General features: G+C 45.8%; 1 protein-coding gene across 2 annotated transcripts in view; it reads left to right on the plus strand.

Moving 5' to 3' along the window:
- Nucleotides 1-14,971, plus strand: part of CTNNA1 (catenin alpha 1) — a 117,766-nt gene that overhangs the window by 74,491 nt on the left and 28,304 nt on the right. For both annotated transcript variants that reach the window (XM_071442986.1, XM_071442987.1), the window contains one exon: nucleotides 11,763-11,855. In XM_071442986.1, coding sequence (XP_071299087.1) covers nucleotides 11,763-11,855 — 93 coding nt within the window. The remainder of the gene's footprint in view (nucleotides 1-11,762; nucleotides 11,856-14,971) is intronic.

Consider the following 14,971-nt stretch of genomic DNA (forward strand, 5'->3'; position numbering starts at 1 on the left):
AGCATTGATTTTTTTTCTAATTGCTTTAATTTATCTGAAAAGACTGCTCTGTGCCTTTTTTTAATGCACTGGGTTGCATCTTGCATATGGAGTGATGATTTTCTCATTTTCAGTGAAACCCATGAACAGATGCAGACGGCAAATTTATTTGCTTGGAAAGAATCACATTTGGGCACTTGCAGCTCCATAAGCTTTCTGTAGCCTCTTGCTCTGACATTTCCCCCTTCTGTTGCCCTCACTGTCTAGCCCGATGTCCTGGAGTCATTCTTCAGTCTAAAATCTAAAAATACCCCTCTCCCAAAGCCTGAAGCATTGCACACTTGCTACATTTTTCTTGCAATTATCCTGATTTGCTCAGACTTGCAGCCTGTGTGTTCTTGGGGAGAGTCTTAGCAGCTGCAGGTTTTTTACATGAGAAAGGCTTTTTAGAACGTGAAGTGGATAAAACATAGCTTGGATTTAAAATAAAAGCTGGTTTTTGGAGGCACAGTGAAGGTCTTGGCTGTCCCCTGTTCATTGTCACTTACCTGGCCATGGCCAGGTACCATTTATTGCAAACAAAGCAGGAATGGAAGAATCCAGCAGATCCAGAAGTTAATCTGCTCTGACAAGATTATCCTTTGTGTCTATCAGCCACCTGATTTCCAGAATTTTCACTGAGTATTCCAAACCTCTTTGGAGGTGGCTTTGCTCATTCTTGCAATGCTCTCCCCTCCTGCCTGCCAGCTCAGGGGTCGGTCAGTGCTGCCAGGCAGGGCTGAGGTTCCTGGGGAACAAGACAAGCACTTGGCACCCAACTCAGATATTGACTTGGAGTGTTTTTCTGAATTTTATTAAATCTCAAAACCCAGCATTTTCCAGACTAGAGTCATTACCAGGGTACTTCAGCACCTATTTCTCCAGTATTCTCATTTACAGAGGGAAAAATATCTGCCAACTCAGGTTTGTCTTTTATTGCTTTTATTTTTAAGGTAATTTTGTATTACAAGGGAAATGTTCTTGCACTGTGGTCTGGAGAAAAGAGGCAGAGTTATTTCCCATTTAAAATGGAGATCAAAATGAGCAAAATGTCTCTTCCAAAGCACAAGCACGTTTTCTGTAATTTGTCTATAGATAGCCTTGGCAGCAATTTAAAACTAATGTCTCCAATAAATGACCAGTGTAACTCTAATGTGCCCTCTAAAGTCTGACACTCTTCAACAGCCAATGCACTTTCCTTGTAAGTTCATTTTATTAGTCAACTAATTCATAAATAAATTAAATTCTTCTCGTAGAACATGCTTTCCTTACATTCATAATCAGAAAAGCAGGGAAGCCTCAGCAGAAAAATGTTCCTACATTTTTCAACAAAACTGGATATACAAATTTAATACATCATACATAAGTAAAGGCAAGTGACCTTTTAATAGGATAACTTCTGTTCTTGTAAGGTTATTTTTGAGGCCACTCTTCTAATGCTACACCAAATAATGTATGAAAGGGTCTGTAGGATGCTGGTAGAGTTTAAAAATGATGTTGGAAGAAGAATAAGAGACTTCAGGGTAATCTTTCTGTCCAGATTTCATTGTAAGTGCTCATGGGCAAGCCATGACAGTGAAACTGATGGGAGGGATGAAGGGATTGAATCCTCACAAATCTAGGCAGCCATTGGGCTGTCTGGAGACAATTTTTCTCTTTGGAAATCCTCATGGTTTGCTGCTACTCATGGAGGAGAGGCATCTGTGCCACACCCCAGCCACAGGGACAGTCACCTTGCTGTGTGACTGGGAAGGGCTTCCTCTGCACATCTGGGCCAAGGCACATGTGGAGGGGGGAGAATTTGGAGTTTGAATGAGTTTGGGGTTTGGAAGATACTAATGTGCTTTTTATTCCACTAGAAACTGCCCTGTGTTTGCTCTGTTCCTTTTTCCTTTGGAAACAGAAGCTTTTTGGAAAGGGAAATGTGTAAAAGAGGTCAGGAAGTGTGAGAACAGTTGGGTTTAGGTGGTGTTGACATGATGTCTTCAGAGGTAGCTGAAAAGCAATAGAGTCCTTTTATTTTTCAGATATTTAAGTCTTAATTCCAACAGCATTTTTAAGTGGCTTTTTCGGTAAAGTTTTTTATAGATGTGGCATAAACGTTTTAATTCTTGATATTTAACTAAAAGCCTTGATGCATGTCTGGATTTTCATCATCTTAGTCATTAGCAATATTGGATTATTAGTCATGTCATGTCATCAAGGAGGTGCCTGAAATCTGTGTGGAGCTCATTACTGACACTGTTTTGTCGTCTTTGTGAAGAGCACAGTGTACTGACAATTACAGTTACACTGCCATGAACAGTTGTCTGAATCACCAAAAACTGGTTTAAGAAGCTAATAATAGGCACCAAGTTGGAAGCCTTTAGTCAGATCAGAAGGCAGCATGTTCTGAGTGCTGAGCAAACTGAGATGGGAGAGAAGAACAATTTCACAGAATCCCAGAGTGGTTTGTGCTGGGAGAGACCTTAAAGCTCATCCAGTTCCACCCCCCTGCCATGGCAGGGACACCTCCCACCCTCCCAGGTGCTCCAAGCCCCAGTGTCCAGCCTGGCCTTGGGCACTGCCAGGGATCCAGGGGCAGCCACAGCTGCTCTGGGCACCCTGTGCCAGGGCCTGCCCACCCTGCCAGGGAACAATTCCTAATTCCCAATATCCCATCCATCCCTGCCCTCTGGCTGTGGGAGCCATTCCCTGTGTCCTGTCCCTCCATCCCTTGTCCCCAGTCCCTCTCCAGCTCTCCTGGAGCCCCTTTAGACCCTGGAAGGGGCTCTGAGGTCTCTCCAGAGCCTTCTCTTCTCCCAGCTGAACACCCCCAACTCTCCCCAGCCTGTCTTCATCTCTACTTTGACAAACACAGAGACGTTTTTGGATAAGGATAATTTTTTGGGTCCTGTCCAGATATCACTACTAGAAACACTTTTATTTTAAGGAAAGGTATTTGTGTTGCTAAGGAGCATCTCAGCTGAGGGTTTGCTCTGAAGGTTTCAGCTGAAGCTGAGCTCTCCATCACACACCAGTGGTGTCATTGCTGTCGTGGTAGCTCAGATAGACTTGTATAACTAACGTGGTTTGTGATTATAATAACATTTTAACACTTTAGCTTGTTTGTCTGAGGGAGGAATAGTTCCTGTGCCAGCAGTTACATCTGCTGCCACAGCTGCATCGACAAGGGGCACGGTGCCCGCGCCACACACTGCTGTTCCTGTGGCAGCTCTGCTCTCCCTCAGGTCTGTAGAGAGGATAGTCCACCAGGCTGGAAATAAAGATATTGCTGCACTTTCCTGCTGTGGCTATGGTTTATGCTACAGATGTATTGATTCCCTTCAAACACCTCTTTTTTCTGTCTGACTGAAAACCTTTCCCATTGGCACGAGAGGAGGTGTCCCCACACTGCCCTTGCTGCAGTGAATGGAGCCCAGTCTGGCTTGTCCTGATGCACGAACTCTGGGATTGCCCAGCTGTGTGGAAAACTTCCCTTCTCTGTGAAACCTTGGCAACACAAGGGTGGCTCTCTGTTGGGGAAGAACATTTCCTCAGGGCAGGGAAGGAGCTCGATGGTGTGGAGCAGTACCAGGACAGCTGTACCTGGAATGGCACCAGGGAGCTGGAGAGGTATTTGGAGACAGCTCTGGCCAGGGTGAGAGGCAAGTGCAAAGCTGTATCCTGTAAATAGAATTTTAAACACAGAGATAGAGCTAGAAATGTGGGAGTGCTAAGATGTAATCCCAAGCAAAAGGTGGTTACTCATGGAAATACTGATTGCCTTAATATAACAAGAAGCAGAAGATGCACAATACTTTTATTTTCATACTTTTATATTACTTACAAGAGTGTGGAGAGACAGAGCAAGGGGAAATGGCTTCCCACTGCTACAGGGCAGGGATAGATCAGATACTGAGAGATAGGAATTGTTCCCTGTGAGGGTGGGCAGGCCCTGGCACAGGGTGCCCAGAGCAGCTGGGGCTGCCCCTGGATCCCTGGCAGTGCCCAAGGCCAGGCTGGACACTGGGGCTTGGAGCAGCCTGCAACAGTGGAAGGTGTCCCTGCCATCGCAGGGAATGAGACTGGATGGGCTTTAAGGTCTCTCCCAGCCCAAACCAGCCTGGGATTCTGTGATACTGTCTCTGATTTCTCTTGCCATCACTTAACAGCCTGTTGAAATAACAGGCTGTGTGACCTCCATTCCTCATCATCCAAAATGCCAGCCCTTTGCTTGCCAGTTTTTTTCCAGCCAACTGAAACTTCCCCTCCTTGTGTTTATAACCAGTCTTGGAATGAAACTGTTCTCATCTTTGTGTGAGGCTGCAGAGCTCTGGAAATAGCAGTTCTCTCAGTTTCGTCCTTCATTCTCCCCAGTGCTTTACGTCTGCAGTTTGTCTACATGTGCCTTGTTTTATTTAAAGACTTTTACTATTTTCAGTTAATACTTGGGGATTCTGTTGCCCACAAACAAGCTCTTGCAAGGTACCTGCTGTGGAGCTGCAGCCACATGCTACTTAAGTCATATAAAATCACAAAGCAGCTGACAGCACGACTCTGGTAACTCTCTGTACAGTCCCAGTGGATTTGATCCCTAGTCCTCCTGTATTAAAGAAGTGGAGCTGTTTTGTGTAATTCCCAGTTAACTCTGCCTCTGCAAAACGAGGGGTTTGTAGGGTTAGAGTTAACACATCTATAGCTGTAACACTTCTCCCTCATGCAGCACCTGTTAGGGCTGGATGTTAAAATGCTTAGATTTGTCCTAAATATTGAGTGTAGTGTACAGGTGAATAAATAAATGTATGGACTTAGTGAATAATGAAAGTCTTTCTGGAGAGGGATGGGGATTACATAATCAACACATCTCTTCTGAGAGTCCTCAGTTGCCATTAGTTTTGCCAGAAGAGTTGTTTCTGCAGATAAATTAATTTCCTGAGCTTTGACCAGTGTGAAGGGAATCGGGACAGGTCTTTTTTAACATGGAGGAGGAAGAAATTAGCTGTGCTCTGTTTGAATTTTTTGAGAATATTAAATACACTTTTCTTTAGCAAATTCCTAGGAGAAAAATGTTCAGTGGCTGCCTGTCCATTCTTTCTATTTTTTGCTTTTAAAATGGGTGATTTTTTTAAAGCTGCTTAAAAGTTGGAATTTGCATTCCCAGACAAATTGTAAAATGTAAAGCAAAAAAACTAGAACAAGCAGCTGAAGTTTTGAAGTTTAATCAGAAATGAAAATGCCAGGAACACCTTTGAAAAGCTTGGTTTCCGTGGCATTGAAATTCCCAAAGTATCTGTGTACACATGGATGTGGGTTTGTTATTTTTGTGTAAGAGTTTTTGAGCACCAGTTATGAGAGGATTCTGCTTAATGTTAAATTGAAAAGTTTCTCAGTGTAAGGCAGTCAGAAAACTTCTTTCTGCAATGCTATTTTTACAACTGCAGGTTCAAACGAGAGTGTCCAGACTCGGAGAATTCAATTAGTGAGTGTTTGGCTCCTGCACAGGGATGTGTAATCCTGGGCTGTGGCAATGCTGGGTGGCAGGGCCAGCTCTGACAACATTCAATTATGCAACAATAAACACATTGCAGAGCCTTCTTGGGGCTGCACCAGCTCGGGATGGCTGCAGCAGCACCACTTTGGAGACTTTGCCTTCCTGACTGCCTGAAGAAGCTGTCCTAAAAATTGGACCTGTAAACAAGGAGGAAAATCTGGGTGGTGTTTCTCTGAAGTCAATCCAGGTACATAACTCTGAGGCTTTAAGACATTTATTGTCAGCCTTTGAAATCCTTGCAAATGAAGTTTCAAAGTCCTAGAGATTATAATTTTTTTTTTTCCTATTGCATCTTTTGTCTCTTGTTGGAAAAGCAATTGACCAGTCCTTCAATAAAGAGTTCCCTGTAAAGTTCCTCTGCCTAAGCCAGGGAGTCTGGGCAAGGAGAAGGCAGAGCAAGTACAGAGCTGGAGCACTGTTACACAGAATGACAGAATGTTCTGAGTTGGAAGGGACCCACAAGGATCATAAAGTCCATCTCTTCACTGAATGGGGGTCAGACCCACAACCTTGGCGTTATTATTAGCATTGCTGGGTTATGTTAATAGTGTAATTTAAGAAGCTTAACACTGACCCCAAACTTGTGTAGTTGAGGCTGCTGCAGTTTTTTAATTGCTGGAAGACTTACCTTAGTCACGACCTGAACAAATTTTGAGTTTAACAAAAAACCAAAATGTATTTCATGTGGAAAAGGTACAACCTCTGTCTTGTCAGGGGAGGCGGTTCTCTGCCACAAATTGTTACTAATGGTAGAAAGAACAGCTTTAGAAATGTCAAGTTTTTCCTGATTTAAATATTAGTAAATTCTGAACAGTCAAAGTTAACTAGAATCTGAGATGGAATCACTCTGTGACAGATGGTACAATATTTTTTTTAATATTGGAGTTACACCTTCTTACTAATAACATATTCCCAGCTGACCCTTTGGCCTGAGGTAACATCTGCTTCTCAAAAGGAACCACTTAAGTTATGCCTCCTCCAAAGGCAAAAAAACATGGAATAATTTAAGTTGGAAAAGCCCTCTGAGACCCTTGAGTCCAACTGTTTCCCCAGCACTGCCAAGACCACCACTAAACCCTGTCACCAAGTGCCACATCCACTTGGCTTTGAAATCCCTCCAGCGATGGTGACTCCACCCCTGCTCTGGGCAGCTCTGCCAGGGTTTGACAGTGCTTGCAGTGAAGAAACTTTCTCTAAAATCCACCCTGAGCCTGCCCTGGCCCAGCCTGAGGCCGTTCCCTCTGCTCCTGTCCCTGTTCCCTGGAGCACAGCCCGGCCCCCCCGGCTGTGCCCTCCTGGCAGGAGCTGTGCAGAGCCACAAGGGCCCCCTGAGCCTCCCTTTCTCCAGGCTGAGCCCCTGCCCAGCTCCCTCAGCCTCTCCTGGGGCTCCAGCCCCTTCCCAGCTCCGTTCCCTGCCCTGGACACGCTCCAGCCCCTGCAGGGCTCTCTGGCCATGAGGGCCCAGAACAGGACACAGCCCTCGAGGTGTGGCCCCAGCAGTGCCAGCACAGGGGACAGGCCCTGCCCTTGTCCTGCTGCCACCCCAGTGCTGGCACAGCCCAGGGGCCATTGGCCTCTGGCAGCCCTGGGCTCATGTCCAGCCACTGGCACAGCACCCCCAGGCCTTTCCTGCTGGACACTTCCCAGCCACTCCTCCCCAGCCTGGAGCATTTCTGGGGTTGTTGTGATCCTGGGGCAGGACCCAGCACCTGGCCTGGTTGAACCCTGAACCCCATACAGCTGGCCTCAGCCCATGGATCCAGCCTGTCCAGATCCCTCTGCAGAGCCCTCTTGCCCTCCTGCAGATGCACACTCCTGCCCAGTGTGGTGCTGTCTGTGCAGTTACTGAGGCTGCCCTCCATCCCCTCATCCAGGTTACCAACAGAGACATCAAACAGGGCTGGCCCAGTGCTGAGCCCAGGGAACCCCTCTGGTGACTGGCCTGGATTTAGGGCCACTCACATTGCCAATTGTGCCAACACCAAAGCCACTCACCTCAAATCATCTTGTGGTGTGCTGATGTCATCATTGAGAACAATGAGGTTTGAGTTTCAAAAACTGCTCAGGGCATGAACAGCCCTTTCCAGACGAGCCTGCCCAGCTGTTCCGCTTGGCACCATGAGGTCTGTGCACTGCATTTGTCACTGGGGGGAAATTTAAGCTCATTCCTCTAAATACCAGCAGCTGCTTGGGGTCTGCCCTGCCTTTTGGGGTTTGAGAAGCCATCTCTGGGCCGTGCCTGTAGACTCTGAACAGAGAGAACCTTGAAATCTATGTTAAATCGGTCTGTCAGCAGTGAGAGGTGTCTGAACTGCGCACGGCTGCGGGCTTGGGCTCTCTTCATTCCCACTGTATTTTTAACTTTTTTCAAGAGATTGCTCGTTGTGCTGATTACATTATTTGCAGTGGTTTTGTCTCCTTTGATGCCTGTGCCAGTAGTGCTTATGTAAAGGGACTTGATGATATTGAATGGTAAGAATGAACAAATGCAGCAGGAATTCAATTGCTATTTTGCTCTCAAGCACAAGTGTTCTTCTTTCTAAATCAAGTCTGACCACTTACTATGTCAGTCAGCTGCTTTTGTTGGAGACATGGAGAAACTATTTAATTCACATTTGATTTAAAGGAAATTTTTGTTCCCTTGAGGTGCATTATTTAATTTAGAAGTTTTGGAAATGTATGATTTCCAAGCGCTCTGTGGGCTTTGAAAGAGTTGATCTTCATCTCAGCTACAAAATCCAATGTATTATGGGTATGTGCCAAATAACTGGCCAGCACTACCCTATCTTCTGAAGACAGAGAGAGAGTTTGAAGTTATGTGTCAGATCACCCAGGAATTATTGAAGATGAGTCCTTTCAGGTACTTTTAAAATTAAATTTCTTAATTCTGCAGCCATCCACCTCAGCTGGTACATGCGATTTCAGAATTCATGTTATAGAGCACCTGATAATTGCTGACAGTTTAAAATACCTCACTGTTACGTCATTTACAACTTGATTAATTAGTAGACACAGCTCTTCTTAAATTCCAAATTTTAAGAGGCTTGTGAGTGTTTTCCAGTAGTTAGACAGAGCCTTCCCATGGGTGCAGTAAACGCTGCACTGCTGTGAATTTACAGCCCTGTCTGCAGCACTCTGAAGTCATCTCAGCTGCTGCCACGTCTGTGCCTCGCTCTGATGTTCAGCAGAGATTTTGCAGGGAAGTTTGTGTGCTGATCTGGCAGAGGAAGCCCCTGCCAGAGTGAGTAGCTGGCTGTTGGATGAGCGTGCTGAAATGAAGGGTTGAGCTCTGGAGGCGCAGCCTGGGATGGGATGTGGCAGCCAACAGTTGGATTGTCTTAAACTGCCAAAGACCCTCAGTCAGGGAAGCACACACGCTTCTTTCATGAGCGCTGGCAGTGCCAGTCGGGCGCTTTCTAAAGAAGAATTGCCATCAGTTGGGTATTCAGAAGAAAAATGACTGTTCAAAAATGACTGTGCAAAAAAGCAAATTTTCATTATACCACGGTGGGGACACTCCATTATTAACTTCTTTGCCTCTCTGTGTTCAGACAGAGCAGGGTTTCTGTGCGCTTGATTCATCACACTTGGCTTGAGAGACAGCACAACATCTCCAGATATCGGAGAGGCTGATTTTGTGGTGCTTCAATGTCGCTTTTATTCTGCCCCTACTCAATAGAGCTTTGTGTTCTCCTGGCTCCTAGAGGTTGTAATGCTGCTGTGGAGGCAGGAATGATGGGGAAATATGGACCATAAAAAATATTGGCAAACCGGTGTTTCTCAAAAATATGACCTGTGCTTAAACCAACAGCAAAATCTTTATTTGACTTTTAAATCATGGCATCTGATTGTCTTTTGATTCTTGTGAGCCTCTAAACAAAAACATGATGTACTTCTATATTATCCCAGCAGCTTGCTGGGAACTAGGGATTCAAGGCATGGCAGATATACAGGAAAAATCAGACACAACCCCTGTGTGAGAGGGTGTTCCAGGGCCAGCTGTTTGCTGGGGTGCTGTGCAGAGGGCAGGGCTGGAGGTGTTCAGGGGTGGGGGCAGAGAGGAGGAGCACAGAGCCCTGGCTCAGCTGGGCCCTGCCTGCAGCACTGTGCCCAGAGCTGGGGACATCCTGCAATTCACCCCTGCATGTGTAGGACTTGAATCCAAACACGAGTGGAAGAGAAATTTCAGGAGCAGGACACAAATGTTCCTGAGAGCTGGCAGGGTTTCCTCTGCGTTGTTGATGCTGCTCAGTCTTTCTCTCAACTTCAGTTTGTTTTCCTCCAAATATGTGTTGGCACATCTGTTTTCTTGCTTGTTCTGTGCTGGAAACACCTCTCATCCTGACACCCCTGTTTTCCATCCTCTGTAACTTGGCTTGGAGCTGGAGGGAGGAAGAGGCCCTGTACTTTGCAGTGGGAACTTGATTTTGTTGCCCCAAATTGATAATAGGATTGATGAAAACTGCTGTTCAAGTGTAATGGCACGTGCTTGATGATTTGCAGGACAGTAATGTATTCTGTGTGGGAACATCTGCCATGAGGGAAGGGCTTGGAGAGGGGGAAAAGCATGTGGTAGAACTGCAGATACTACTTCAAAATTACTTACATGAATGCAAAGAATAGTTTAATTAAAGGCAGAATGCAAATTCCTCAGCTTATAGAGAAAAGTATCTGGAGAAATCTGGTTCAGCGATGTTAGTGAGCATCTGCTGGCTCCTGGTGATGCTTTTATGGCATATTTACAGGGGGCTTTGCAGGTTGCTCAGCCTCTGGAAGGACAGTACTCGGTGTTCGTCTCAGTTCACTTGCTGCTATTTTTACAGCTTTCTGTGTTCAAATGGCTCAGAATAACATGCTTGTCATTCACCTGTCAGCTGAGAAATGTAACTTATTTCAGACTTCCTTCCCCTGAGAGTAGCTTTGGGATGAGGAATATCTTCAATTACCAAAAAATTCTGTGCTGTCCCCATCCTCCGTGCTCTGGAAAAGCAGATGTTTACAGAGCTCCCTGCTTCAGGCTGACCTAGCTAAGGGTGATGCTATGCAGCAGGTCAAGGTTGTGGAGTAAAGTTTTTAGCATCACAAGAGATCCAATTCAAATTTTGGAGGCCTGTGGATGCATCATGGGGATCTCCTGTACTGGTTTTATTTGATGAATTGCAGCACAGGGGACGGCTGGAGGAACAGTGCCAGGCCTTACCTGACCCCTCCTGTCACACAGGGGCCCTCATGGAGCACCAGCAAACCAGCTCAGCTCTCTGGGGTTCTGCTGTCTCTCCCTGCTGGGATTGGGCTGTTAAACTGACTGCAGCTGCTGCCACTGCTGCTCTTTAGCATCACCCTGATCATGGCTGGCAGGGATTTCTGCCCTGTTTGACTGGCTGGGGGTGGGAGCTGGACCTGCCCCAGCATCCAGAACCCCCCGAGCCCTGGGCTGAGCCCACAGCAGGGCAGGGCTGATTCTGCCCCTGTGCTCAGGTGATTTCCCACCTGCAGAGCTGCCCCAGCCCTGGCCCAGCACAGGCAGGAGCTGGAGCTGCTGGAGCCAGGCCAGAGGAGGCTCCAGGATGAGCAGAGGGATGGAGCAGCTCTGCTGGGAGGAAAGGCTGGCACAGCTGCCATCGTTCACCTGCACAGGAGAAGCTTTGGGGGGACCTCAGGGTGGCCTTGCAGGGCCTGAAGGAGCCCCAGGAAACCTGGAGAGAGACAATTGACAAGGGATGGAGGGACAGGACACAGGGAATGGCTCCCAGTGCCAGAGGGCAGGGATGGATGGGATATTGGGAATTGGGAACTGTTCCCTGTGAGGGTGGGCAGGCCCTGGCACAGGGTGCCCAGAGCAGCTGGGGCTGCCCCTGGATTCCTGGCAGTGCCCAAGGCCAGGCTGGACACTGGGGCTTGGAGCAGCCTGGGGCAGTGGGAGGTGTCCCTGCCGTGGCAGGGGGTCCACTGGATGGGCTTTCAGGTCCCACCCAACCCAAACCAGTCTGGGATTCCATGATCCACAGTGTTAAAATTTTATGTCTACAGAAGGAACAAGTGCCATTAGTGGTTTTAAAACTCTTTAGAACAAAACAAATGTGGAATCTTTTTGTTCCATGATGGGTTACTGGTTAGTGGTCACTGTTGGGATTAGGCAAAAGTTTTCTCCAGAAGGAAATAACCCCCGGTTCTAACAGCTGTGTTTTGTTTTCTCCCCCCTCTGACACAGGTTGCCAACTTGGCCTGCTCCATCTCCAACAACGAGGAGGGTGTGAAACTGGTTCGGATGTCAGCCAGCCAGCTGGAGGCCCTGTGTCCCCAGGTGAGGAGAGGCTGCACAGCAGGAGACAAACCCCAACCTGCTGCTGCTGCTTAGGACTGCTCTGGTGTCACAGTGGCTGTGTCTTGCTGCAGAACTTGATTTTTTTCCCTTAGTACATGCAGAGGATGAAATACAGCATAGGCATCAAGACTTAGGAACTTTAAAATGCATAGCAAAGGAATCATTGATGTGAAAGGGTCGTTTTTATGTCATAGCTCTAATTCCATTTGGCCAGGACATTCCAGTAACCTGCAGTTAGTAAATGTGGGAAGCTTCAGTGGTTTCCTGTGCACATCTGTGCTGCAGGAAGGTGCTTTGTGAAGGTGCTAGCACTGCTCCTGGGCATGCTGTAAGATGAATTATAAAATACTATTTTTGCCTGAGTAGAATATAAATATGCCAAATAATCTTCCCGATGGAGTAGGATGAGAGGAAGTTGGCTATGTGTGAACAGTGTGAGCCTGGCTGAGACTACCTTTTAATTAATAACTTTTTAATGGAAACAAGGAAATTAAGTTTATATAAGCACTAGACTATCCTCTTCCTTCTTGACAGCCTGGTGTTTTAAATGTCAACAACTAGATACTTGGATGAACCCCTGAAGACTGCAGGGTGCTGTTGATTTGTGTAATTTACATTTTTTAAAGCAACAGGAAATTCAGATCTAAAACATCCAAATAAGCTGTTGTTGCTAAGGAGGAACTAACAGAAAAATATATACTCAGAAAAATTAGCAAAATGGCATTTTATGAAAATAAAGTGTATTGTCTCAGGATTACTTGGAATTTCTTCAGGTTTTCCCATCGGTATTGGTCTTTTTAATCAAAAGGAAGAGAGGGATGTTCACCTGTACCCACCCCAGCAGGAGGGGATTTGGAGGGAATAGGTGAAGGCAGTGTGAGGAGCAGGACCTTTTGTATGACCTGCAGGTAACTGTGCTGTTAAACAGGTGAAGAGAGGTCCCTGAACATAAAGCCTAAAACATTAAATCCTAACATTTAATCCTAATCCTTTGAGCATCCGGGGGTGGCTCTCTGTGCTCCCACTCCTGCATTTGGCTGAGCAGTTCTCTGCCCCTGCCCTGGGGTGAGGGTTGTGCACAGCTCCTGAAACTAAAGGTCAAGTTTTGCAGTTGGAACAAAGCATGTGGAAGAAAAAGCTTTTAGAAATACATCTTCCCTGATATGAGGGCTTGCTCTTTCCTGAAGGAGCCAACTAGGCTGATGTAAGTTTTTTTTAGTTATCTCCCAGAATATGGGTGTCTAACGCAGGGTGTTCCAAACAAATGCTGCTGCTTTTGAAAATAATCATCTGAAGAAAGTTAGGTTCTCTTTGAATCTAAATGTTTCTGGTGGTTGTCCAAGTCTGTGGGGGTGTTTTCCTCCCCCCATTGCTGAAATTGTGTGTATTTCAGACTCTTCTATCTTTGCTTTTCCAACAACTAACTGCCTATTTAAATAAATCTACTCCTGGATAAAATAAGCATCGTGGTAGTCAGCATGAAATAATGACCCAGCTGTAGTCACCAGTGTAGCCACATCTCCTGAAGTGCAGCTGTTAACCTTTGACTTTGGGGATTATGGACAATATATTTAACACACATTGGAAGCTCTGAGTATCTATAAATGCACAAGGGCTTTAACTGATGGATTTTGGCTTTACAAAGGTCACATCTCTGAACTTCCAAGCCTACAGTTGAGATGCTCCACTGCACAGTCTTGCCTTAATTTCAGGGTCGTCACCAAGAGATTAGTAAATGACACTGTAGATGTTCATAGCAGTTGAAAGAGTGCTTTTATATTACATTACATGCTCTTGGGTTGATTCTTTAATGCTCTAAGAGTATTTAAACATGTTGTGAATCCTGAGAGATAATTAGGGGCACTTGTCTAAGCTGTTTTACAAATGGCATCTGTGTTTGCTGGTAACAATGGCTCGTCTGGTGCCAGTGCAAGCAGCACAGCTCTCCATCCTCCTCCTCCTCCTCCTCAGCTGCCTTCCTCAGCTTGTCCCCAAACCTTGGGTATTCTCCACAGTCTCTAAAAGATTCTCAATATCAAGAACAGCAAAGTGAGATTTTATTTCCTTTTCTAGACAATTTATTTTGCAGTTTTTTCCTGATGAGATTCACAGCTACTTCTTGAATTCTTTTAGGTGGCTGTGCTGAACAAATGTGTGCATTAGGCATAAGATGCAGGTTAAGCCCAACATTATGTGCCCTATATGTTTTTGGAGGGGTTTTTTTGGCTCAGATGGTATTTTTCCAGGAAGATGCTGGATTCAGAATGAGTCAAGTCAATCAGTAATTACAATAGTCCCAGAAACGTCAAGATATCAGTAGCACACAGAAATACAATGTATGAAATGTAATTCAAAGTATTGCTGTGCTTGAAAGATGAAACTGAAATTTAATGCATTGAGTCCCAGGTAACCTCTTAAATAGTTTATCTGAGTAGAAGCCATTCTGGGAGTAGGGAATTCCTGGTTAAAGAATGATTTCTGCAGAAATCAATCTGTAGAGTTAATTATAAAAGCTGTAGCTCAAATAGAGCCGTAATTCGCTCCCTTGCCATCAGGAGCCATTGAACTGGCAGCAGGAGGAAGGAACATGCAACTCTTCAAGCTGCCCGGGGAAAACCTGGAAGTTTTGTTGGTATTGACAAGCAGGCAGTCGTTGCCATTGTCACTCTTGGGCTCAGACCTCCTCAGGTTTAAAATTTTCTTTGAGGAAAAAGAAAATGCAGAAAAATTTTCACCAAAAGGTCTATACAGAAACAAGCAGTCAATTTATTTAGTGTGGTTTTGTTACTGAAATCCGCTCTTCCTCAGGAGTAACATCATCCTTCCTGCTTGTGGGTCCCCAGCCAATTAGCACAGAAATTAATGTGAAGTTGAAGACTTAATGGGATATTTAGAGCTCCCTTTGAGGGTGCAGGAGGAGCTGTTGGGATGAGCTGTGTCAGAGTAGCCAGCTGGGTGATTTTAGTCTGGGTTTACTGGGCAGAAATAAGGCAGCTTCAGTGGGTCACTGTGTTTTCTTCCTCAAGCCCTGACTAACCAGCCTGCCTGAATTCTTTCTTTTGAGAATTGCTGGAATTCTGTGTGTGGGAGGAGCC

The sequence above is a fragment of the Agelaius tricolor genome, unplaced genomic scaffold, assembly GCF_023055355.1.
Source record: "Agelaius tricolor isolate 1412-34295 unplaced genomic scaffold, bAgeTri1.0.p SCAF_18, whole genome shotgun sequence".
In the NCBI taxonomy this organism is placed as follows: domain Eukaryota; kingdom Metazoa; phylum Chordata; class Aves; order Passeriformes; family Icteridae; genus Agelaius; species Agelaius tricolor.